Consider the following 24,712-nt stretch of genomic DNA (forward strand, 5'->3'; position numbering starts at 1 on the left):
AAATTAATATTACCTCAACATTACCTTCACAACAACAACGACAAGGAAAATTTGACAAGGAAAAAAAGGAAACAACGACAAGGTGGAAATTACAAGGAAAGAAAATGGAAATTCTTGCATTTTTGTGGGAATTATTGTCTTGAAGTCAAATTTCATTGATATCCTCATGAGCTAATTTGCATAACCTAAATATAGTGTGACGTTTGAGGCGTGGGTATGCATTCAAAGGGTAATTAGGATGTTTAATTAGGTATGCCATGCTGTTCGAGTTTACCAGGATCTCGATGTAATAAGTAGCAATTCAGTGGTGATAAGTTGTCTAGTAAATGTTCATTTCTTCAAGGGGGAAATGATAATTGTCACGTAATTAGATAGGGACACGGGATCGGGTAAGTGTGTCTGCGTAAACCCCTTTTAGTAGTCTCTGGAGACTGGCCGTGACGTCACAGGACAGGGCTGCGGATGGCTCCGCCCCGTGATCATGATTGGCGGAAGGCGACGGCGGTGGGCCAATAAAACGGCTCGATTGGAAGTGACGAGGACGGGAGGATAAAAAGGTTCTGTTCGGGGTCGAAAAGGAAAAGGAAAAGGAAAAGGAAAAGGAAAAGGAAAAGGAAAAGGAAAAGGAAGAGGAAGAAGATCGGGACAAAAAGATCGTGTTTTTTTGGTGTGGAGGCTGTTGCGCGGGAAGCGTACTTGTTGTTGTGCTGATTCGATCGTGTTCTTCATCGTGTCTTGGACCCTTGCTGAGCCTCGTGCCTCACCTTGGTTGGCTCTGGGGTTCTGCTGACTCTGAGTACGGGGTCGAACGGCGGGCGGACCTGCCTCCCTCTCCTGCTCGCAATTTGGCGCCAGAACTGGTTCCCTGGCGGCTGTGAGCGGACTTGGGCCAAGACCAGGAGGTCGACAGCACCACGGTTTCTCCTGCCCCCCTGACGAGAGCAAGGCCAGCTCGTCCGACGCCGATCCAGGGACTGTTGCGTCCACACCCCGGTCCAGCCTGACCACCAGAAATAGCTACGTTTTGTGTGTGTGTGTGTGTGTGTGTGTGTGTGTGTGTGTGTGTGTGTGTGTGTGTGTGTGTGTGTGTGTGTGTGTGTGTGTGTGTGTGTGTGTGTGTGTGTGTGTGTGTGTGTGTGTGTGTGTGTGTGTACTTGGCGCCTTAGAGGGTTTGAGATCTGTATATTCATTGGAATTGTCTGTGTTTTCCCCACGCCCGATCCCACACCATCCCGTCAAATCGCTCCGGATCCCTCTTCTTGCCGAGTCTTGTTATTTCTGGTTAATAATAAAAACAAATAAACATCATCGTTATTATAAATAAACATCATCAACTCAGTGAAAAGTGACTCGTGCCACCTTCCTCGTCCCGTTTGCGATTGAGCGATTAGAACCGCCATGTTTGGGTTATAAATAAATAAACCGCCTCCATCGTTTCGGCTCATTCTACATTGGCGGGACTGCTCAAGTCCCGCGGACGTCACAATATTTTAATATGTGTAATAAGCTTTCATTTGACACCAATTTTGTGATTTTATGTTTACATTTGACAGAGATATTGACATTTTGCCGATCTTTGTGAGATTCGTCTATTTTTGATTGCTTAGCTTAATCAAGCATCGTGAAAATGAGTTATTTTTCTGGGAACATCCTTTTTCTGATACTTGGGATATATATGAACACTGTGGTATTAGTGAAAAATTGTCACGGGGGTGGGGGTAGGGGGTGGGCGTCGCAAAGTAGGTCCCACTGGCCCGCGGCCTATCATGGGTTGTTCCGTCGAACACCGATCGAAGTTTGAGTTGAAGTTCAATTCACCAAGTGATTGGTGACAGTAAACACCACGTGATAGAAAAGGGAACATCATGTGAACACACAGATTTACATCCATGGAGCCGATTTTACTTTTTATAACATCACAAGTAAATTCATCATCTTGAAACGTCGATAATGTAACATTGTTAATATAATTTATTTATTTAAATTTCCCCAAAACAAGGCTGAAAACTCCTCCAGGTGTTTGGCTTGTTCAGGTGAAATCCCAAGGATGTGATGAGGAATAAGAGAGTTTATCTTTGTTTGGAAACTTGATCAAAATGTTGGTTTACACAGAGAAACAGTGTATTTCGATCTCTGATTCCGACACTGATTCCACCATCATCAGCAACTCTGAAGGTTCTCGATGTGTTGAAACTGATCAGTGGGATTTGGAATAAACTATTGAGAGATAAAATTAGTGATGGAAACGATTTGGGGGGATTGTGGAGCCGAATCGTTTCGATCCTGATGTGAGTGAATGAGACGAAGATGGAGACGATGGAGGTGTTGGTGAGGATGGAAACACCGGCCGGTCACATGTTCACTCCACATTGATGGGTTTTGTTTTTCAGTTGAGGGTTTAGAAGGGATTTTGTATCCATTGTTAAATCAGTTTAATGTGTTACGACAGCGGAAACGCGACATGGACACGGCACAGGCACGGACACAGCACGGCACGGCAAGGACACTGCACAGGCACGGACGCTGCATGGACTCCATTGACAAAATGGCTGACGACTGCTTTGTCCCTCCTTCACAGGCTGACCAGGTGTCCTGTACATCCCGTTTTACAGGATCATCCCGTTTTAAACTTTCTTGTGACAGCATTTGTGTTTGAGGTCGTGCCGAGTCATGTCCTGCTGTCGTATCGGTGTCCGTGCTGTGTCGATGTCCCACCCCATTGGAGGGGGTGGGGCGGGGGGATGTAGGATGTGGTGGGTATTTTGGGGTTGATAGTTGGTGGGCGATTGTAAGGGGATGGTGGAGAGAAGGGGGGTGTTTGGGGTGTTGGGAGGTAGAGTGGGGGCGATGGTTGATGGAGGGTTGTGGGGGATGTTGTAGGGGAGTGATCATCTGTGTACATGTGCTGGTAGCTGGGTGGAGATGGTGTTCGGGTTTTGAGCGATGGCTGTTTCTTCCGCCTTATCGTGGAGATGGCGTCCTCTCTCATTTGTGGTGGATAACCAGAACGTTTCGCCATCTCTGTTGATTCATAACAGTTCTCTTTACCCTTTTCTGACCACAAAAGTGAACATTTTGAGGCCCGATCCACACTTGGGTATTTCGGACAAACCTCTTCCAATTTCTGGCAAACCTTGGGTGTTTCCACCATTGGTGGAGCATGAAACTATCTCGGTTTGTATTCCGTACTGTGCAAGCACCAAGGACTCATCGACTCGGCATTTTTGTGAAAAATATAATTTATTCGACGTTTGAGTGAAATCGTACCACGATGAAACCCGTATTCAATGTGAAACGGATCTCGCGGTGTACTTCCATGTGTGACGTCACGGCTCAGTTTGAAGATGGATAAAATTTCGACTTTTATTGCAAAAGTACCTTCTTTATTAATCATAAATCGGAAAAAGACACATCATATCTATTTTGTGGATTATCAAAGGATAGATAAGAGAGGCAAGGCGTTCTGAGCGTTAAAAAGCAATGTGAACGAGGGAAAGGGGGCGTGGCTACAGTCCATTGTGACGTCACAATGAGAATTCCAACAATAGGGAACTCTAATACAGAGCGGTGTGTTAAATCTTCAGTTCGTGGATAGCCGTGCACCAGCCATGTTGTTTCCCATCGCGCTGTTCGTGCTCACCATCCTCGGAAGTGAAGCGTCCCGTCCATCACAACAGGTAAGGGGGATTGTGAGAAATAACAACATATTGTACTCGGGGAAGGTACACAACACCATGGGAGTCCCTTTCTTTGTAGTTTTGGAAATGATGCCTGCACGGAGGATTTAAAATGGGGGTTGGTGTGTGAGTGAGGGGTGTGTGTGAGGGTGTACGTGTGTGTGTTTGTGTGTGTGTTCAAAAGCATAGCATATTCTCTCTGCTGATTCTCCCACTCCCACCCCCCCGCCCCCCCCCCTCTGTGGTGGCTATCTTCATATGTGTCTGGCCAACGGTTATGTACGTGCATAATTTATGCTCCACAGCACGTGTGCTTTCCCTTCCCCTCATCTCACCCTGCCTTCCCTTCCCCTCACCCCTCCTCTCCCTCCCTCCTTGCTCCCCCTCCACCCACCGCTCTCCCCCTATTTTTGGTCCTCCTCATTGTATTCCCATCAGCGAAGGGACAGGTAGTATTTTCCAATGGAATCCCTTGTATAATCTTCCTTGTCTGCCCTTAAAATCGTTGTTGCGACTCCTTTTGTAACGTTAAAATCGTCGTTGCGACTATTGTTGCGGTTCTCGGAACCGTGCGCATACAACATGCAGGTGTCCCAAGTCAGTTATGCCGTGATGATGTGTTGAGGAACAAGAGAGTTTATCTTTGGTAAGAAACTGCAGGTTAACTTTCCCCCCACCAAGCAAACTTGGAATTTGTCCCTTCAGAGCAAGTGTTCCTTCCTGGTCGTGTCGATGGAGGAATAGTCACAGCATTACTTCCCAAATTCCCAAATTATTTCCCAAATCCTTGTGCAAACATCGTACAAATGATAAACTCTCGAACATTCCCCAAGCCATTGTGTTTGTATTCTAAAAAATTCAAGATCATGTTGTTGCTTTGTCATGAACTTTTGGCACTTGTAAAATAATTGTAAAAACATTTAGTTCAATTTAAAATGAAATAAACATTCCTCCTACCCCCGCCCTTGTCTATCTCCATAGGTTATCGAGAATAATGCTGCTGAGGATGGAGGGATGTCTGTGGTTCGTGACGTCACGTTTGTCACAATTTCCTTCCTTTTGTTTTATGTTTTAATCACATTTGATCCATCACGTTGGTTCAACAAGAGGGGGAGCCCCAAAAGAAAGCTCTGCATTCACTGGTAAAGAACACAAGTGACTTATTCATCAATATTTATCAAGTCTTCATCCACGAGGGAACAAGATCACTCTGATATTTGAAGATGCTATGTTGTGTACGATGTTATGTTGGATTATAAGGACTTGAATGTTTTTTGCTCAATATGGAATATGTTGTTTTATTACTGGAGATGACAAGGTGTCCAAAATCCATTGGTGACATTGTTTTTCATCCAATATTTTGGGGCCATCTTGGATTTCAAAATGGCCACCATGTTCCACCAAATTTCATTATCACTTGGGCTGTGAATATCATATGAAGTCTGTTTTGGTGGCAATACCCATATTTATCATGCCAAGAAGTTAAAAACACACTTTTAATTTTCTTGATGTTATGTATGGTGACCATCTTGGATTTCAAAATGGCTGTGATGAACAAACCCACTTTTGCTGTATTAATCAAAGTAAAATTTGGTGTAAAAACCTCATTGGTCATTTACAGGTGGGGTATAACTTTGGTTAGCCTTCACTTTGGAAAACCGTTTGTAATTATAGTTGTGTATTCAGTAACCTGTGTGTCAAAAAACCTGGGAAAGTTTCAGAAAGTCTATCTTGGAATTCATGAAAAATCTGCACTTCTGCAGTCCAGCAATGTCGATACACTGCCCCTCATCAACGTGGTCTTGAAGAACACTGAAGAACTCGGTCTGTGGCAATAAATACAACACTCACTGGACGCTGGATGATTGGTTCCCTGTTTTCAATTGATTTGGCTTTACAACATGGACGCTGAATGTACTTTTCCCAGTTTTTTGTGAAGCGGGACGTGTGGTGGTTCAAAATGTCACGAGACTGTCAATCCCCAGAAGACAGCACGTCCGCAAGCCTAACTTTCCAGGCATCATATCAACTGCTGTTCACAATTTCTTGGATTGTTTTCTCCCATGTTACCAGGAATTGGCCCTTCTGGAGTTTTTCATGTACTTTTGAGTTTTCCTCACCTTTGGTTGGTTGACAAAATACACATTTTAATTTGACAAACACTGTACTGCTCAAACGAGTCTGCTTTATAGATTCTGAAGCAATGGGTTGTCCTCTTTGTCAGAAAAGTTGTGTCTTATGAAGCAACAGCAAGTTTGCTCCTTCTTCTTTCATCTCTATCCAGGTGACTCGGTTTTTTTTTATGTCAATCTCTGTGTCAAGTAGCTTTCTTAGCTTGAAGCTGGTTTGCTGTAATTCCAGCAGCCTTTGTCCAACTCACACAAATTCTGGATTGTAATAATCTGCCTCTTTCTGGACACACTTTAGAAAAGTTTCAAATGCTGATTCCTTGAAGGTTCTGCATTGAGTATGAACAAGCTTTTCACAAGGACCTCTCTGGCAATGCAAGCAGAGTTTAAAATATGTTGTTGGTTTGGTGAACGGGAGCTCTTTGGGAGATCCCATCATCTCTTTGGGAGATGCCATCATCTCATGAAACATGAGAAGTTGATGATTATTCAAGTGAAAGAACAATGAGATTTTTGTTTTTGTAATAACAATCTGGCTGAAATAATGAAGGATAACCAGACATGGATAGATTCCGCATGATGATTTCCTTTCTATTCAGATTGATTTTATTATTAAATGTGTTTACAGTACATTTCCCAATTCACCAAATGGTCGTTCCTTATTGTCCTCCATATTTTGTTAAATGTTAACAAACAGTTTCCTCAAAGCTCTTTATATTTACTGAGTGACAGTTTTTCTTGCAGCTCTTTCTATGATAATTTGATCCACGGTGAATATTCTAAAAAGTCCATTTTCTGTGATCTTCGTCTATGATGTACAAGTGAAGTAATTGAATTTTTTTTATATCCAGCACCTGATGATATTGTAACGGTTCTCGGAACCGTACGCATACAACATACAGGTGTCCCAAATCAGTTATGCCGTTAAGTATATGTGTCGACAGAATCCCTCCTTGTGTGTAGTGGGATTGAAGGGGTGCGCTGCGATGTTTTTTCAGTTGGGGTAATAAATCTTTATATCCCATCCTCCATTGCGATCCATGGTACCCGAGTGCTTGCAGCCTTCGGTTCGCTGGCAACAACGTACCGCGATCCACCTGTTGTCCCTGGAGCCTCGTTTTTCCGAGACAGATTCTTCGCTGTCGCACGCAGTTCATAGTCGGCTTCGCCAAATGCTCCAACTCTTTCTTGACGAGTCCACACGCGTGGAGTGGGCGGGCCTCGCCGGTGCCTGGCTGATGCCCTGCCCAGAAAGGGCGGACCCATGGGAGCCCCGTCCAATCAGGGCGGACAGTGACGTCAGTTTTGACCAAGGCCCCGCTGAAGGAGGTCTATAAACCAGAACATCATCCTCAGTTTTGAGTTCTTTGGGGGTCGTTCGTAGAGTTCTTTGGGGGTCGTTCGTTCTGTGCTTGGAGGCTGGAGTTGGTTGGAAAACGAAGCGGTTCCCGTTGCTTGGCTCCGCTCACGTCTCGCCCCGACGGCCCGACTCTTGGTCCCGGCCCACTCGAGCTCCTCCATGGACCCGAACTCCAGACGGGCGGCTGTGGACCTGACTTCACGACTGTTGGCAGGTGCTGCACCATGGAGCATTCCTTTCCCCGAGATTCAGGTACTCGAAAGAACTGCGACTTCAGCCCACCTCCCGCTTTGGCTGCAAAAGGCCTTTCCCCTCAACTGGTATTATTTTGTCTGAGTGTGTGGCACCAGTCTAATAAGTAGAAACTGTATTAGTGTTTTCGATCATTGTAAATCTTGCCTGTATAATTACCGTGTAAGTCTGTTCTGTGTCTGCTTTGTAAGTTGCTGTAAATTGTTGCACTACATCTTCTTTCTTTCCCCTGCATTACACCCCAATAAACCTTTTTCTGTGCCACGTAAATTTCCTCGTTTTTATTATAAATAATTTATTGCAGAAATGTTCCCAGTTCGTTTTCGTCTTTTCCTTCATTGGGCCAGCATGGTTCGGGTCTGAGTTTTAGTCGGGTCTTTGTTCCCATTAAGCTGTTCATCCGAGCCGGCACGACTTTGGCAGTTCCGCTCGACTGCACCCAAACCGGAGTTGGTAGTCGGTCGTTGGAACTCTACCGCAGTCGGTCGAGTGACCCGGTTCGAGCAAGATGTGCCGAGGGCGTGGTTACCCTGTAGACGACACCGCGTGGTTAATTAGGTAAATTGGTTCCAGAGAAATAGAACCTACGCTACGCGGTGGAGGTATTGGCGTCCACGGTTGGTTAAGCGACCTGCCGCCTCACGGAGTTATCCGTGAGCGACGGCCTCCAATTCCGGAGAGTCCGGTGGGAATTGACGTAACTCCCCACACCTTGCGGACATTCTTGCCACGAGTCCCCGGCCCGCAACAATATGAATGATGTCCCACGCATGTTGCACAAGTTTATTGTGAATATTAACTAAAACTCACCTCCTTCGTGTTGATTTCCAAGGAATAGTTTGTTGGTCAATGTCGAAGTTGTGGGACAAAGTACTTCTGAAATGGATATTTTATAATCCAAATGGCCGCCAAATGACGCCATTAAAAAATGCTGCCAATGGAATTCCAGCGAAGTCAGACATAATTTCCAAAAAAAGTCACAATTTCCTTCTTTCGCAAAACAAATGTTTAAGTTCATAACATCCTCCACCATTACATGAAATTCTTCAAATAATCAAGTGTGATTCATCGTTCCACATCGTTCCGAAGGACATTGTTTAAGTAACATCTGTATGTTCCATATTCCGTATCCTCCAGAACTGTAACACTCGTGGAACATGTTTGTTTATGTTTTACAAAACCATGTGTTCCATACTTTTCATGTGATGTTATACTTCATTTTACCTTGAACTGATAATGTTTTTTTGTTTTGTTGCAGTTTACGATGTCGATGTAAAGTGAAAAGAAAAAATGAATCAAAAGACGATCCACCATTGGTAATGATGGTTCTGGAAACCGAACACCTTGAAATTCAGAAAGGAGAGGGAAAGGAGGTTCTGGAAATTCCTGAAAAAATGGAGTTCATAGCAAAACAGAACATTGTAGACAAAGCAGAAAAGGAAGAGGAATATGAAAAAGAGAAACAAAAGGTTTTACGAGGAGAGGAAGAAAAGCTTCAGGAATATGAGGCTCAGTTGGTCGAAACCGAAAGAAATCTCTTACAAAGAGAGAAGTTTGTGCAGCAAATGGAACATGAGTTGATGGAAAAGGATGTGCAACGGAAATTGGAAAAAGAATTATGGATAAAGGAGGAAGAGGATCGGAAGAGAGGAGAGGAGGAACAGCAGAGGCAGAAAAATGAAGAAGAGCAGAGAAAAATGAATGAACAGGAGAGGAAAAATGAAGAAAGGCTCAGGATGAGAAAGAGAGAAGAATCCACACGAGCTAAAGAGCGATTCCAAGTCCGAATGTGGGAAAAACGCAAAAATAAAGAACTTGATCAGAAAATGCTGTTTGTAGAACACAGAATGTTCGAGATTGATAACTGGAAGAAACGAGTGCAGCAGCGGGAGCGATACCTGCAGATCAGTCAAGAACAGGAGATGGAGCGACAAGGTGTGTTTGAAGTATTCATGAATGGGAAAGATGAGGAGATAAAGAAACGGCAGCTTCGTATGCACCAACAAGGAGAGGAGTTTAAAGATGGAGAGTACCGGCTGCTTAAATTAGACGAAGAGACTCGTGTTAGAGAGAGAGAGCACCGGGAAGAACAAAAACAACGTGAAATTAGATGGAAACTGAAAGAGTTCATGTTAATGGTACGAGAACGAGAGATGAGGGATAGGAAAAATAACGTGGAGTTAAGGGAGAAGGGGGTCTTGGAAAGAGAGAACAAAGTACAAAATGCAGGAAAGCTTGATGAGAAAAACGAGGAAGAAGTGCTTGGAAGGAATGATGGGCTGGAGCAGCAACAGCAGCAACAGGACAATGTTGATTTGCTGCCGACGACTGAACCGAAGCCTCAGAATGATGACGGGCTGGAGAAACGACAACTTTACAGTGTTGCCCTCCAACAACAACCGAAGCCTCGGTGTGCAGACCGGTTACATCATCAGAAACAGCACGATGTTCATCGACGGCCGCCCAAACGGGAGACCCACCATTCTTTTCAGTCTGAGTTTCTCAAGGATGAACGAGCGGAAATTGAAAGGCGCAAATACAACCTCGTGTTCCGTGGAGTGAAGGAGGGAAAAGGTGAACATGACAAGGAGGCTGTGGCAAAATTAATAAAAGCCATGAACCTGGAGATCGAGCCTGAACAGACTTTCCGCATCGGACGCTATGTTGAGAACAGGTTCAGACCCATGAAAGTTGTTTTCAGATGCGAGTCTGATCGGAATCAGGTTCTTACGAACAATAAAAAGATACGGAATTTGAAGGATCCCTCTCTCTGGACAAGAAACATTTTCATCACTCCAGATTACACTCAGCTTCAAAGAGAAACACTCGAGATGCTGTTGAGTGATCTTGATAAAAAGAGAGAAAGTGATCCAAACGGGCGATACACCATTAAAGGAGACAAAGTCGTCCTCCTCAAGAAGCCCAAGGGTGAACCTCATTTCCGTAAATGATGACCATCCCTCCTCATCTCCGTAGATCATGACCATCCCTCCTCATCTCCGTAGATCATGACCATCCCTCCTCATCTCCGTGGATCATGACCATTCCTTCTCATCTCTGTAGATCATGACCATCCCTCCTCATCTCCCATCTCACATCATACAGTCTCCTCATGCTGCACACTTTAAAAGAAAGACAGAGTATATTCTGTTGAAAACAATTTCCTTCAACGCACGGTCTCTTCCAAATACCTGAGATCACATCGGAGCCGAAACCGAAACCTTTTTTGAAAGTACAGACAAGGAAAGGATTTCATTCCTGATGGATATTTTACATTTAATAAGAACAAGAACCTGAACTTTGAAAGTAAAGGCACCAAAGCTGCAGAAAACCATGGTGGGGTCTTATTGTTGAGGAAAAGGAATTCATCACCGACTTCCATTGTTCATTGGCTGCCTCCTGAACGGAAACCTCACCGTGATGACGGCCAGCAACAACACGAAGCCATGTGCCATGCAAGACCTTCAACAGGTGAGAACTTTTCATTACCTTTTTACAGGTTGGGTAAACTCACCGGGTGCAAACACAACCAACCACAAGATCAAAAACACAACCAACCACAAGATCAAAAGCACAACCAACCCCAAGATTGATGAAGAAGAATATCCTTCATTGTGAAGATAATTGCAATTATACTTTCGTGGTAAGGCAACTTATTGGCATGGTCATCCCCATGCAGAATATAAAACAAGAACTTTAACTCCCTTCGATTGGATGAGATCACCTGATTCACCTTTTTTGGCCAGGAGCAAGACCCAGGGGCAAAAGGTCTTTCTCAACCCACACCACATACAATGTTTGTTTGCATATTCTGTGACACCAACCTCTCTGGAGCATTTCTACAGTGGGTGTCACTTCGAATTGTGGTACACGTTCTTTTTTTCTTCAGGCCATTTTGTATAGTGGGGGTCAAATCAGGTTTTCACACCAATATTAGAACAAGGTTGAGAGGTGGGTTGATTTAAACGACTGTATTTTCCAAATTATTCGCTCAAATTTGACATGATATACATGGATGGAATGAGAATGGATTATACTACATGTAGATTCGAGTTGCTGTTGGTGGGGTAATATTCAGAATGTGTACATGGAATCCAAATAATGTGGAGAGAAGCATTCTCAGTTATTCTCATATGAAAATTTGACACCAAAGTATCAAAATATCTGTTGCACAAATACACAATATACCAACGACCACTGTGTCATTGACGAGGAATTCTGTTGTGGCTGAATGTCCCCTCCGAGAAGCAAGCCACTTGATGAACTCACTCCACCTTAAACGGAACATTGCTTCCATGACAAGTTTGTGAGCCCTCACCCCGCGGTTGTATGATTTGCCTTGAAGAAGAGAAGTTGTCCTGCTGTTACCATCGACCTCAGATTCAATCAGAAGATCTTCAGTGCCTGAGTTATCATACTTTTTGCCCAGAAGAGTTAGAAAGTTCAGGGCAATATGGAATCCTCCCATGCGGATGATGGAATTTGAGAACTCATCTGGCACTCTCCACTGGATCTCTTTTGCCTTGACGTCGATGACGAGGTGAAATGTGAGCACGACAGTCTTCTGCCCTTGGCTTGCCATCATCTGTTGTGTGGTTTTCATCACTGTATAGATTGTGCTATACTCAGTGGGAGAGCCTTCAATCATTGGACAATATCCAACAACAGTGTGACTTGAAGTAGCACAGGACACCATTGCATGGAAGCCACTCCAGCCAGATACTTTCTGTTCGCAAGGTCAACTCGATGATTCGACAGGATGCTGATATCAAATAGTTTGGTGGGGCAAAGCCGACACAATGCGCAAGCCAGATCGACTACACATGCTGATGTGTGGACAGGTTCTAAGTACTGTAACCAGTTCCCATGTGCCTTATCCACAAAATCTACAACACTTGGCTTTTTGCCGTATGCGCTGAACTGTTGCATAGATTGTAGCATGATTGTGCTGTCGAGAGATCTCTTCCTCTGAGAATGGTCAGCTATCGGCGTGTGATTTGGTAATGGCCCAAATTGCCCCCGTTGATACAGAACCAGAGTTGTGGTATGGGTGGTGTGTTTCCCATCCAGCGTCTCCTCATTAATGTCATTATTGTCACCAGCCATCTGGATGAAGACACCAGAACAGATGTTCGATGGAATGACAACTCCAATTTCTTCTGTTTTAGTCAGAATCTCCTTTGCCAGTCAATCGCCTCTATGTCATTGTAGGACGAACAGTGGCCCATTTGGTTAAGCAATGTTATCAGTTCCTTTGAACCAATTATGAAACAAACTGCCGTGGCGAGACTGGTGTGCTTCAGAGTCTTAAGTCCTGCATGTGACGAGCAATGAAGTAGATCTTGCGCCACCATGATGACCTTCCTCTCATCTGATTGATTCTTGCATTCTGCCGGAAAGTTCCCAGCATTGTCACTATCATCAGCCGAAATTACCCAGCGTAAGGACCAGTATACACTGTCTGGTATAAGTGATTTCACTGTGATGAGACTCAGATCGTCCGTGTTCAAAGGCTTGACAGGAATACCATTGCACTCAGCAATATCCCCTCTGATCAGCATCGCAGTACGATACAGAAGTTTAGTGCGTTCTGTCTGATGCAAAACTTGTTCATCAGCGGAAGAATCTTCGTCTTCATGGGGCTCAAATGTTTTTTTGAAGGCTGCATTCAGAACATCTTGCAGTGATATTTAGCTTGCAAACATCAGTTCTGATTGCTCTCTAATTCGGGGCTGGTGGAATACCACCTCATCGCCAAAATGCCTCATCAATCTGTCCTTCAAATGCTGCTTTGTGTATCTGATGGACTTATCTTGGTCAACACCGTGTGTAACTTGAAGACGTTGATATTTTTCGAGAAGATTGTGCAGATCGTCTGCCTTGCCATGCTTCAAATCTGTTTTAAGGTCATCAATTAAGTCCCGGAAAGCGCTGGTGTATTTATCTTCATTTTCGCTGGCCTTAAAAGTGTGATGTTTGATGTTTGACTTCCTGGTTACTTTGAAAAGCATACTGTTACGACTGTGGAAATTCGTAATACACCATAAAGGGTCCTCAGGTGAGATATATCGGTAAGTTCATGTGTAGTTAGCCCAAACCCGTTGTTAAGAGGGAATACATGTGATCCATTCGGGCTGCGATTCTTCAGATAGTCGTTTTTCTTTTGCTGTCGTTAATTTGGTGTTAGAACAACAACGAACATCGCCACAACCAACATCTCAACGATCACGCCATTCAGTACATGACGCCAACAATCACGCCATTCACACCACGACGCCACCTTCCACAATGACGCTACCACATATTCGTCACTCGCCATTCAACGGGCACCGTGCGGTCACGATCTCCGCGGGACGGATGAAAGGAGCGGAGTGGCAGCAGCAACAGGGTGCGAAGGGGCATCTCCCGCCCAAAACTCCCGCTTGAATATCTCCCGCCGGATTTTCCCTCCTGCTTTTCCCGTGCTTTGGCATGGGGGAGGTGCGATTTGAGCCAGAGGTCAAAGGTGAAAAAAGGTGGGGGCCTGATTTTGGGGGAATAATTCCCTGGCCCCGAGCCAAAACTGACTTTCCTCGTCCCCCGCACGGCGCGGGGAGGGGGGAAACGAGAAGGCACGCCCCTTTTTGGGAAGCTTCCAGAAGGGAGGTGGAGCCAGAAATGGGGCAGAGCCCCACCCTCCAAAAGGAGAGAGTTTTTGGAGAGTCCTTGCTCTTGGTTGGTTCGGTCAATTGTCGAGAGTTGTGGTGATTGTTCCTGGTCGGAGGTTCGGTTCGTTCGTCCCCGTCGGGCGGACGACACGTGCAGGCGTGATGGACGAGCCCAGTGGACCACGCCGGAGGGACTCGGAGTTACGGTCGCCAAGGGCTGGACGATGCGCCAAGGGAAGTCGCGACTTCCTTTTCTTTTGGGGTTTTGTGTAAATGTCTGTGGGTGGCGCCAGTCTTGAAAAGTAGAACTGTGATAAGTGTTGCCGTGTAAATCATATTCGGTTGTAGATCTGCATGCTTTTATTGTGTTTTCTTGCTTGACTGTAAAATACGTGCCTTCCGTGCTTCCGTCACAAATGTGCTGGTTCAATTGTTCCCCGTTTCGCTGCGTTTTTTCCTTTGTTTGAATCTCCATCTTGCATCACGTTAGGGATTAATAGTGGGTTTAAAACACCCGGTAACTAATCTGAACCGTCAAGGTCGCCGATAACTCCGCTCGGTTATCCCTGTAGTACGGAATGAGCCGCTGAAGCGGTTCGTGTCCGGAGTCGACCTGTGGCATGGTACAACTCCTCAGTACGCTATCCGCGCGGGTGCTTAGGTAAATCGACCATTCGGCGATCGGACTCTATTTCGCGCGGGTCGAATGCGGACTGAGTTGTGGTGAGGTTAAACCCCCACCTGTGACTGGCTCCTGGCGGTAGTTCCCGGAGGGTCAGGACTTAATTGTCCGTTCCGGTGGGCGACGCGGTCGCCATTCGAGTCAAGCGGCCGATCGCGCAATACTTTGTGATATTTTGCTTCAGCTGCCACAAGGTCACCGTTTACTCCACGGATTATATGCAACATATCTTCATCGCCTCAAGCTTCAGCAGAAACCTCGATAGATTGACACACTTCAAATGTGCTCGCATTCTGTATTTCTGTCACTTTTTTGTGGGACCTATTCTTGCAGAACATCCATTTTGACCAGTCTACAAGACTAGACTGTGATCTGGACCGTCTCCCGAGCTGATCTGCATCCATCGTATCCGATCCCAAAACTTCAAACGGCGACAGAGATGGTCCTCTTCTCTTCGCAGTATTATCGAGATCGTGTTTGCTCATGCAGGACTTGTAGCAATTTGAATGCCAGAATACATCCATGGTCATTAGTCTCTGTAAATCTGGAAGCAGTCGCTCATTACGCTCATCTTGCCTGCACTGCAGTGCAGAAACGAGCCTCTCCATGGAAGTGCTCTATCCTTTTCAAGGAATATCCTGTGAATCTTCTTGACAGAGTACACATTTGTCAACGTTTGTTCTCTTTCTCTGTTTTCGTGGTGGCAAATCAGGAAGCATGCAAGCACTGCTGGTATCGTCATCCATGTCCCATCAAATCTACGAAATCATACGAGGTTTAATCCCTCACAGACTGCAGTCTGTAGCACAGAAGACAAATTAGTAACAGGTCAAGATGAACGTCCAGGTACGTTTGGAACTGTTCAACTACCTGAAACGAAAAGAATTGTGATTATAACAATCAGCAAAAAGTCATGACTCTTCAAAATGGAACATGTGTAAACCACAGATGATTTAGGATTAGTTCTTTGCCAACGCGGTCGAGCTACGTATATTTAACAGGCAAACTGTCTCAAGATCACAAATAATACATTTTGTACATTCATATTATGAATGTACATGCAATGAAGGCACAAAAATTATGCATTCAACAGACATTCAGCAAACAGAGAAATACAAAACCACAAACACACTTTTTCGATTTGCCAGGTGAATTCTACGACATGTTTGTTACGTTATGGGATTCTACATATGAATTTCGACTAATACTTCACTGACAGTAATTTATATGGATGCACCAATCTCTTCTCTTTATATCCATACATTGTATAATAATTGGAATGAACCAGTTCAAAAGATACAACCGACTAAAGCAACCCACCATGGATCACATTCTCCCATTGATGGGAAAAAACTTTATTTGACCCCCACCATGCAAATTGGACTGTTGAAAAAATGCTACACCACAATTTGAAGTGATACCCACCCTAAAACTGCTCAGGAGAGGTTGCCCTTGCATAATATGCATTCAGACCTTGTATGTGGTGTGGGTTGAGCAAGACCTTATTTTAAGGCCTATATGGGAAATAGCTCCTTGACTATTTCATCGATTACCTGTTCCATCCATACATTTCCTTCTGTGGCCTTTTCTGAACAAGTTATCAAACTAATGAAGATATCAATGTATTTAATCTTTTATATTTCTGTTGTTTGTTTTTTATCCAAAGACTCCTCAGAAGAGGTGATCCTTCCTGCTCACTTGAAACCATCCCACCGATTGGAACGTAAGTTGCCAAGATTCTTGTCTTGCATCACAAATTATTCCAATCTTTGTCTAAACTTCATGTTCTTCACCTGCATCATGTCCCATTTTGTCTGTGCCTCAGAAGTGTTGAGGACAAACATATTTTGCTGAACTCGAATCCAGAGAAGCAGCAAACAAATCTTCCAGGTGGGAGCAGTCTGGCGTGAGTGCAAATGTATTCCTATCAAAATCATGGTGAACACCTGGATGATCATTAAAATTAATTGTTTGAAAAATCCAGTGGGAGTTTGTGATGAAGAAAATAAAGATGTGAAATTGAAGGTAAAAGAAAGAAGAGAATTTAACTGAGATGCAGAAAACAATTGAAAGGATATAATATTTCCAGGATTGTGTTGGAAGGTATGATAATGATGGAGATGATGATGACAATGCTGTTGAAGGATTTTGACATTCTTTTGTTGATGTGTGAATAGAGGAAGAAGTTTCAGTGACGGCGACTGGAGAAGATGTGATGTTTGGCAGTGGATCCATGATCACTCCATCGTACAAGCTCCAGGAATGAAAGATGAAACATCAGACTCTTCCAGACGGCTGATCCAAGATTTAAAAACATAAACATCAGTCTCCAGAAGTACAGGTACTTAAACCATCCAGAGACTTTATTTTCTCGCATCGTACATGACTTCATCACTGGACGTCGTGTGTGACTTCATCACTGTACGTCGTGTGTGACTTCATCACTGCACGGAGTGTACGTCTTGCGTGACTTCATCACTGTATGCTGTTCATCACTCTTCAACATGTGTCACTTCATTACTGCACAAACACATTTGCACTCCAACATTGTCTGTCACTTTTTTTGTTCTCCGAGCATCCTTCAGCTGAGACCCAGTGTACGAGTTTTACTTTGATGAACCAGTGTACGAGTTGTACCTCGATGAACCAGTGTACGAGTTGTACCTCGATGAACCAGTGTACGAGTTGTACCTCGATGAACCAGTGTACGAGTTGTACCTCGATGAACCAGTGTACGAGTTGTACCTCGATGAACCAGTGTACGAGTTGTACCTCGATGAACCAGTGTACGAGTTGTACCTCGATGAACCAGTGTACGAGTTGTACCTCGATGAACCAGTGTACGAGTTGTACCTCGATGAACCAGTGTACGAGTTGTACCTCGATGAACCAGTGTACGAGTTGTACCTCGAAGACCCAGTGGACGAGTTGTACCTCGAAGACCCAGTGGACGAGTTCTCCCTTTATGACTTTTTTATTGTGAATTTTGTCATTTTTTAATTCCTGTGAATCAAGTTAACCGAAATCTCTTCTCCTTTCAAATCATATAATGTTCAAGTCAAAGGAATGGTGTCGAAAATATTGTTATGAAAATGGCTCCGAGGGGATTACAAATCTTGTAAAAATTTCAAATGTTTGTACATTTGTTTGTTGTTCTTTCATCCACGAACTGAAGCACCCAGAGACCCCGAATTTTGGGTGTACTCACGTGAGAATCTAGGCAAGCTTGTACGTGAACGTATGTTGACCTGAAAGGTCGTTTCGGCTCCTCACCTTCTTTGGGAATGGGGGGGGGGGTGTTTTTGTCCGTCACCTAACCCGAGGTACTCCAGCCTGTTTCTCATATTTGGTGGAGATTATGCCAGCCATTTATATGTCACCTGGAACAAAAATTGTCCAGGTGGGGTATAATCATTGTGTGGTGTCCGTTAATCAGGATATATGTAAACACTGGGAACTTCTCCAAAACTACACACATAAACTTGACCACAATCTCCATCGCCCAGGTATGGTATGGGAGCATGCTCCGGAACAGCCTGTTGCTGTGTCCACTTTCCGCCGGCACTGCAGGGGCCTCAGTCAGGCCATCCCCCAGGCAGATGTCTGACCGATCCCTGACCGATCCCCATCACCTTGAGATGTTGATCAGCCTGCTGCAACCACGAGGCACGTGGTCGGCCCATTGGCCTCCTCCACTGATGAGGCTCGTTCACTGAGAGAATCTGGTGAGCAGGATCAGTGTCAAGAAAACGAGACATGTCCATACAGCCGCAGCTGACGTTCACAGACTATGCAGGTAACAAATCTCATTTGAACCTCTGTCAGCAACCGCTCGTTGGATACAAAGTCCTACCAGCGATAGCCAAGGATTTGCCGAAGAGACCTGGTACCAAAGGAATTAAGTTTCTGTCTCAGATACCTGGTCAGAGTCCAACTCTCCCATCTGTGGAGCAAGACTGGAAGCACCAAGGATCTGAAGACCTGGACTTTCATTCTCCTACACAGGTATTGGCATTGCCACACGCCATGATCCAGTGAATCCATGACTCCCAGGCCAGACCCAGACATCTATTGACTTCTGGTTCAGAGCCAGCAGAGACCTGACTATCACTGCCGAGGTAAGTGAATCTCTCCTTGACCTCAACATCCTCGTCACAAACAAGTACAGACAAGAGAGCAGCATCCAAGATTACATTGAAACCCTGGATCTTTGTTTTGACTCAGGAAACCCATAATTGCAATGGTTCTGATTCCTCATTCAGCACCTCGAGGGCCCCCTCAAGGATATCCAGAGTCTCCGCAAAGATGACTGCATCATCTGCAAAATCAAGGTCAGAGATCTTGACATTCTCAAACGATGCACCGCAGATTGATCTCTCCGACATCCTCCCCAGAATCCAGTCCATGCAAGCGCTGAAAAGTGTGGGGGCTAGGACACACCCCTGGCAAACTCCAGTCACAACTGGAAATCAGTCAGAGATGGTATTACCACATCTCACAGCACTTTTAGTACCAGAGTATTGTTCAGACATCAGATCGGTGTTTGAGCTTGTATCCAGCTTGTTACCTCCACCACTGAATGGGGATTGAGGTTATGTTTGCACCTCTGTCCCTTCGTCTGTCTGTCTGTGAGCAGGATATCTCAAAAGATTTGGAATGGATTCGGTGGACAGGATGGGTATGTGACAAGAATTGATTTGATATTGGTGAAATCTGGATACGAGAATTTTAAAAGTGATTCTTCACCATTGAGAGAGACAGGGCCAAAAACGATATATTGTTGCGTATTTGGAAAACTATCGCACTCAACATTCAGGTTCCTTTAGCTCAGTTATATCGGTAAGTATGTGTTTTATAAATAGCTACCTTTCCCTTGTCTAATGGGTAATTAAAAGTTCATGCGCTGTGATTTATTTTTATAGTTCGGATTTTTATTGGGAAACAAATCAGCAATGACAACAGTTCTGCAGAGAACAAGGACAACCCTCTGCTCTGGGATTCTCCGTGGGCCGAGTGGGGGAGGGGTCGAGCCGGCGGGGGCGGATAAAAGGGGAGGCAGAAGCTGGTCAGAGGAGGAGCATCTCCCAACCTGGACATCTCGTCTTGCTGGAGTGTTCGTCTTGCTGCAGCGCTCGTCTTGCTGGAGCACTCATCTTGCTGGAGCGCTCGTCTTGCTTCAGCGCTCATCTTGCTGGAGCATTCGTCTTGCTGGAGCGCTCGTCTCAGGGAGCCTGTCTGGCCGGTCTTGGTCGACGTCGTCCTTCTCCTCCTCACCACGACCGAGAGCTCGAGCGACGCCATTCCCCGCAGGAACCACAAGGGTCGCCCGCCGGTGTCCGGGTTCGGCTTGCCTCTCGCCGGACTGACCAGTTTGAAGACCGCACTGGGCGGACAGGTCCGAGATAGGCCTCAATAAAGACCATTTGGTCCGGTCATCTTTGGGTGTGCGTGTGTGTCCGTGGGCCTGTCTGCCAAGTAGTAAATCGTATCAGTGCTTTTGCTGTATACACCTTGCATACGTGCTTATTACTATTCGGTTTTGTTCTGCTTCTTGCATGCTTCCTGAGTTTTCCCCCATTATTGTATAAATAAGTCCCATTTGTTCATTGTTTCGGCTCGTTCGTGTCCATTCCTTCATTGACTGAGCGTGCTGCGTGTTAGAGAAATAGTAAAAGCGGTTTCGGCTTCAAAGCGACATTTGGACCGACGGATCTCGGCGATTAAACCGCTCGGATCGCACACGGGTCGAGTGCGCCAGGCGACTCATTCCGTACGGGAGCCGTCGAGGGTGTGAAGACTCGGAAGATCACGACATGGCCTCTCGGTATTTTGAAGATTTGGCAAATAACCCTGTACCACGTGGCCGTAATATTGACGCTTCACGGTCCGAAAGGGACCCGTACTCTTCTGACTTTTCCGAAGAAATACGATCTGAATTCCGAGCGATCGGTCGAGCCCACTCTGTAGCTCCATCCAGCGGTCGTGCTCGCGGCCGACGCCCGGCCCCGCAACAATATAACATGATATCTGGAAAATTTGTGGACACATTCGGATGAAACGTCGGACAGATTTGAGGAATGACAAGGACGAATTGGTTTGATTTTGGTGAAGATTCAGTTCCAGATTCTGGAATTTTTAAAGTGATTCTTCACCATTGAGTGATAGGACCTGAAGCAATGTTTTGCACGATATATCAAAAAGTTGTGGACCCATTCGGATAAAACTTGGTGGTTGAGTGGGTAGGTGAGGAGAACAACCTGGTATCTGTTTGTGTTTGACTCCTTTGGCTTCCTCCACCAAATTTGTTGAAAACTGGAGGTTGCAGCCAGGGGTGCACAGGAGGGTTTTATGGTTTTAGGACTTAAAAAAAATCCATGGGGGAGGGAGGGGGTTATCCATCTGTAATTCTTGGGAATTCTTCACCGTTGAGGTCCTGATGGAGATTCCGCCGATCTATGGGGTACAAAACATAAACTGTTCAGCTTCGTTTCAGCGAATTCGATGCAACTTCACCACAACACCCTTCACTGTGAATGTATCAAAGTTCATGGCATTAATAAAAAAAATCGGGTCTCAGGGGGTCCACAGGGGTTGTCCTACAAAATAGGTATTTGCTTTCTTATCTGAAACTACACACACAATACTGATGAAACTTGACCACAACCTTCATCACCCGTGACGTACCAGTTTGTTCGCGGCATTAAAAACAATCCACAGCTATTTACTTTCTTTACGGTTTCATGTTTTGTGGGTCATCCTCGCCGACCAGTGGTTCACTGGTTATCTTATCCAGGTGATACCAGGTGATTGCCCAGGGGTATTGCCCTGATGTTTTTCATAGGGCTGTGAATTTCAATCGGTATTTGTAAATAAAACACAACTTGGGTGTCAAGTTGGACGAATAACCAAAATTAAAACATAAAACATTTGTTTCAATTTTTTATCGTCACAAATCTTCGACCACAGAACACAAAGGGTTAAAAACAAAAACCCGCTTTCGATTCCCACCAACCCGTTTTTTTGTCACCTTCAACTTGCCATGTTTGGATTTGTTTAAATTCACAATGTCATTATTATTCTGTGTTTGTACGAACAAGTGTTTGTTTTGGAAAACTTTATTTCGCACAAAGTGTCATTAAAATTTGATCTCGAGGGAGGGGGAGGGGGCATAGACCCCTTTTTCCCCCGAGGACTCACAACACCATCAGTCCACCTCTGGGTGGAAGCCACCTGGAGCTCGATGACGATCCTCAACAGAACCCTCGGAACAAAACTTTGAAGCCAACAAAACTTCACACCTTGGTCCATGACTCGTGATCGTCCGGACAGAAAGGGAGGAGGGGACTCCGAGACCTGGGAGGACTCCGTCCTACTCTATGGAACTCACATATGGAGATAACAACCAACAACACACACACGCTGACACACACACACACACACACACACACACACACACACACACACACACACACACACACACACACACACACACACACACACACACACATAAACATACACACGGACACACACAAACAAACAGACACATTGACACACACACACACACATTCACAAACAAAAAAATACAAACACACAAATAAACACACAAACAAACTCTTACAAACAAACACACAAACACATACAAACAAACAAACACACACATACAAACACACACAAACAAACACACACAAACAAACACACACAAACAAACAAACACAAACACACACAAACACACAAACAAATAAACACACACACAAACACACACAAACAAACACACAAACAAACACACACATACAAACACACACAAACAAACAAACACAAACAAACACAAACAAATAAACACACACACAAACACACATAAACAAACACACATACAAACACACACAAACACAGACAAGCACACACACAAACACATACAAACACACACAAACACATACAAACACACATAGAAACACGCATACAAACAAACACACACAAACAAACACACACACACAAACACATACAAACACACACACACACACAAACACATACAAACACACACAAACAAACACACACAAACAAACACACACAAACAAACAAACACACAAACAAACAAACAAACACACACACAAACACACACTAACAAACACACACACAAACACACACAAACAAACACACACACACACACGCACAAACACGTTCGTTCCCAGCGATTTTGGCGGAAGCAACGCGAAATCAAGAAAATGACCAAATACCAAGATCTCAGTGACGAAGTGAAAATATTCTCGAAGTTGAAGTTCAAAATTGTCCCTGTGATCACTGGAGTCACTTGGATGAAGAAGATGAACCTCACGGTGTATTAATTAATAAACAGAGAGGTTTTAAAGACGTGTGGTGATTCGTTAATTTTTCTTTTCTCATAAATTCATCAATTAATTTTTATTTTGCTTCTATTTGTCATGAAACATTCACGTGACTAATATTAGCCAATCAGTTGCTTCCTTCCAGGAACCAATCAAGGCGAGAGATACCACAAGGCCAGGCGGAACAAGAACCAATCAAGGCGAAGGATGCTGCAAGGCCAGGGTAAACGAGAACCAATCAAGACGAAGGATGCTGCAAGGCCAGGGTAAACAAGAGCCAATCAAGGCGAGAGATACTGCAAGGCCAGGGTCAACGAGAGATCATCACGACTTGTTCCAACCTGACGATCCTTTCCTGATGAGTATTTTCACATCTCTCTCCACGAGTCGCTCAACACGTCAATATTTCATAGTTAATTTGGTTTAACATAACCAGAACTCTTGAACGAAGTAGATTTGGTTTGTTTGGTTAAACCAGGACGACAACGAACGACTCTCCTCCCCTCACCATCTCGGACGCCATTTTAAGTTAGTTTCAGAGCTCGCTGAGCTTCATCCTCAAATTTGCGCCCAAAAGGTTCGTTGATCTCATTGACCAGTGAAGACCATCCGATTTATAAAAAGTGATTTCTGAGGTTCGGCTTTCTTGGAGTTAAGGATTATTTGATCCTCCAAGTTGACCCCTCCAGCCCTTCCAATCCAAACATCGCGCCCAAACTGCCCCTTTGGTATTTGGACACAAAGTGTGAGATTTGTTTTAATTACATTTGTTAAGAAGTTTTAATCCCTGGGGTTAACGGATAACAAAGGGCTAATTAAGGGTTCATTAAGAGTTCAATCTCAACTTGGCGCCCAACACCCGTTCTGATCTCATAAGATTTCTTCACCCACCCACCAACTAAATTCATCACTGAAGAACGATTTTGTCTGAGGTTTACGGATAAGAAGGGTCTTAAGGGTGGAAGGGTCTTCACAAAGCCGGAGAAGGAAACACGAGAGGCAGAGGGCACATTGAGATAATGAAGAGAAAGCGATGACGCGGGTGTGGTCGATGTTGATTCTAATGTGTATTGTAATATTTGTGTCACGATGATCATCAAACGCAAGTGATATAAAGGCAACATGAACACACAACATTCTCAGTCAAATCGATTTGATATCCACTGATGGGCCATGTTGTGATAAACGGGGGACAATTCAACACATTGGGAGTCAAAAAATGAACATATTGTTGCGGTTGAGGAAATTTGCAAACCACCATTCAGGTCCCGTAGGTGAGATATCTCTGTAAGTACATGTGTAGTTAGCCCCAAACCCGTTTTTTAGAGGGAATAAATGTGATTCATTCGGGTTGCGACCCTTTAAGATCGCCGTTTTTCTGTTCTATCTTTATTTTGAACCAACCACATCTCGGCCACCATCGCACAACAACCACCAACCGCAACGCCGCTTCACAACAACAACACCGCCAACGGCCGCGACCTTTGCCTTCACGGCTCGCTTCCGCAGACATCGCATCACCGCCATTCCAAATGTCGCCATGGCCATGGACCAGCACTTTAAACCCTCCACCACCTTCGCCTCTCCTTCTGCGGCCATTCCCGCACCGCTTGTGGGCACCGAGCG

At 44.7% G+C, this 24,712-nt stretch overlaps 1 protein-coding gene across 3 annotated transcripts; it reads left to right on the plus strand.

Annotated features, from left to right (window-relative positions):
* Window positions 1–2,870: 2,870 nt before the first annotated feature.
* LOC147007547 (uncharacterized) lies at window positions 2,871–17,883 on the plus strand. 3 transcript variants are annotated; one of them, XM_085866955.1, is made up of 7 exons: window positions 2,871–3,677; window positions 4,659–4,819; window positions 8,677–10,889; window positions 16,414–16,470; window positions 16,573–16,637; window positions 16,925–17,088; window positions 17,323–17,883. In XM_085866955.1, the coding sequence occupies exons 1-3, from the start codon at window positions 3,609–3,611 to the stop codon at window positions 10,367–10,369; spliced, it is 1,923 nt and encodes a 640-aa protein (XP_085723081.1). In that variant the 5' UTR covers window positions 2,871–3,608; the 3' UTR covers window positions 10,370–10,889; window positions 16,414–16,470; window positions 16,573–16,637; window positions 16,925–17,088; window positions 17,323–17,883. The 3 variants fall into 3 exon arrangements, with proteins under 3 accessions (XP_085723081.1, XP_085723080.1, XP_085723082.1); XM_085866954.1 differs by having other exon boundaries at window positions 17,333–17,883; XM_085866956.1 differs by having other exon boundaries at window positions 16,576–16,637; window positions 17,333–17,883.
* Window positions 17,884–24,712: the final 6,829 nt, after the last annotated feature.

This window comes from Eptatretus burgeri, unplaced genomic scaffold, assembly GCF_056783735.1.
Source record: "Eptatretus burgeri isolate ZD-2024b unplaced genomic scaffold, Ebu_testis_v1 Ebu_testis_scaffold_117, whole genome shotgun sequence".
Classification (NCBI taxonomy): domain Eukaryota; kingdom Metazoa; phylum Chordata; class Myxini; order Myxiniformes; family Myxinidae; genus Eptatretus; species Eptatretus burgeri.

Excerpts from the sequence above, each read along its gene's own strand:
- LOC147007547 (XM_085866955.1), top strand. The coding sequence starts at position 3,609 with ATGTTGTTTCCCATCGCGCTGTTCGTGCTCACCATCCTCGGAAGTGAA. Across the intron at positions 3,678-4,658 it reads CGTCCCGTCCATCACAACAG|GTTATCGAGAATAATGCTGC; the intron begins GTAAGGGGGATT and ends CTATCTCCATAG. Across the intron at positions 4,820-8,676 it reads AGAAAGCTCTGCATTCACTG|TTTACGATGTCGATGTAAAG; the intron begins GTAAAGAACACA and ends GTTTTGTTGCAG.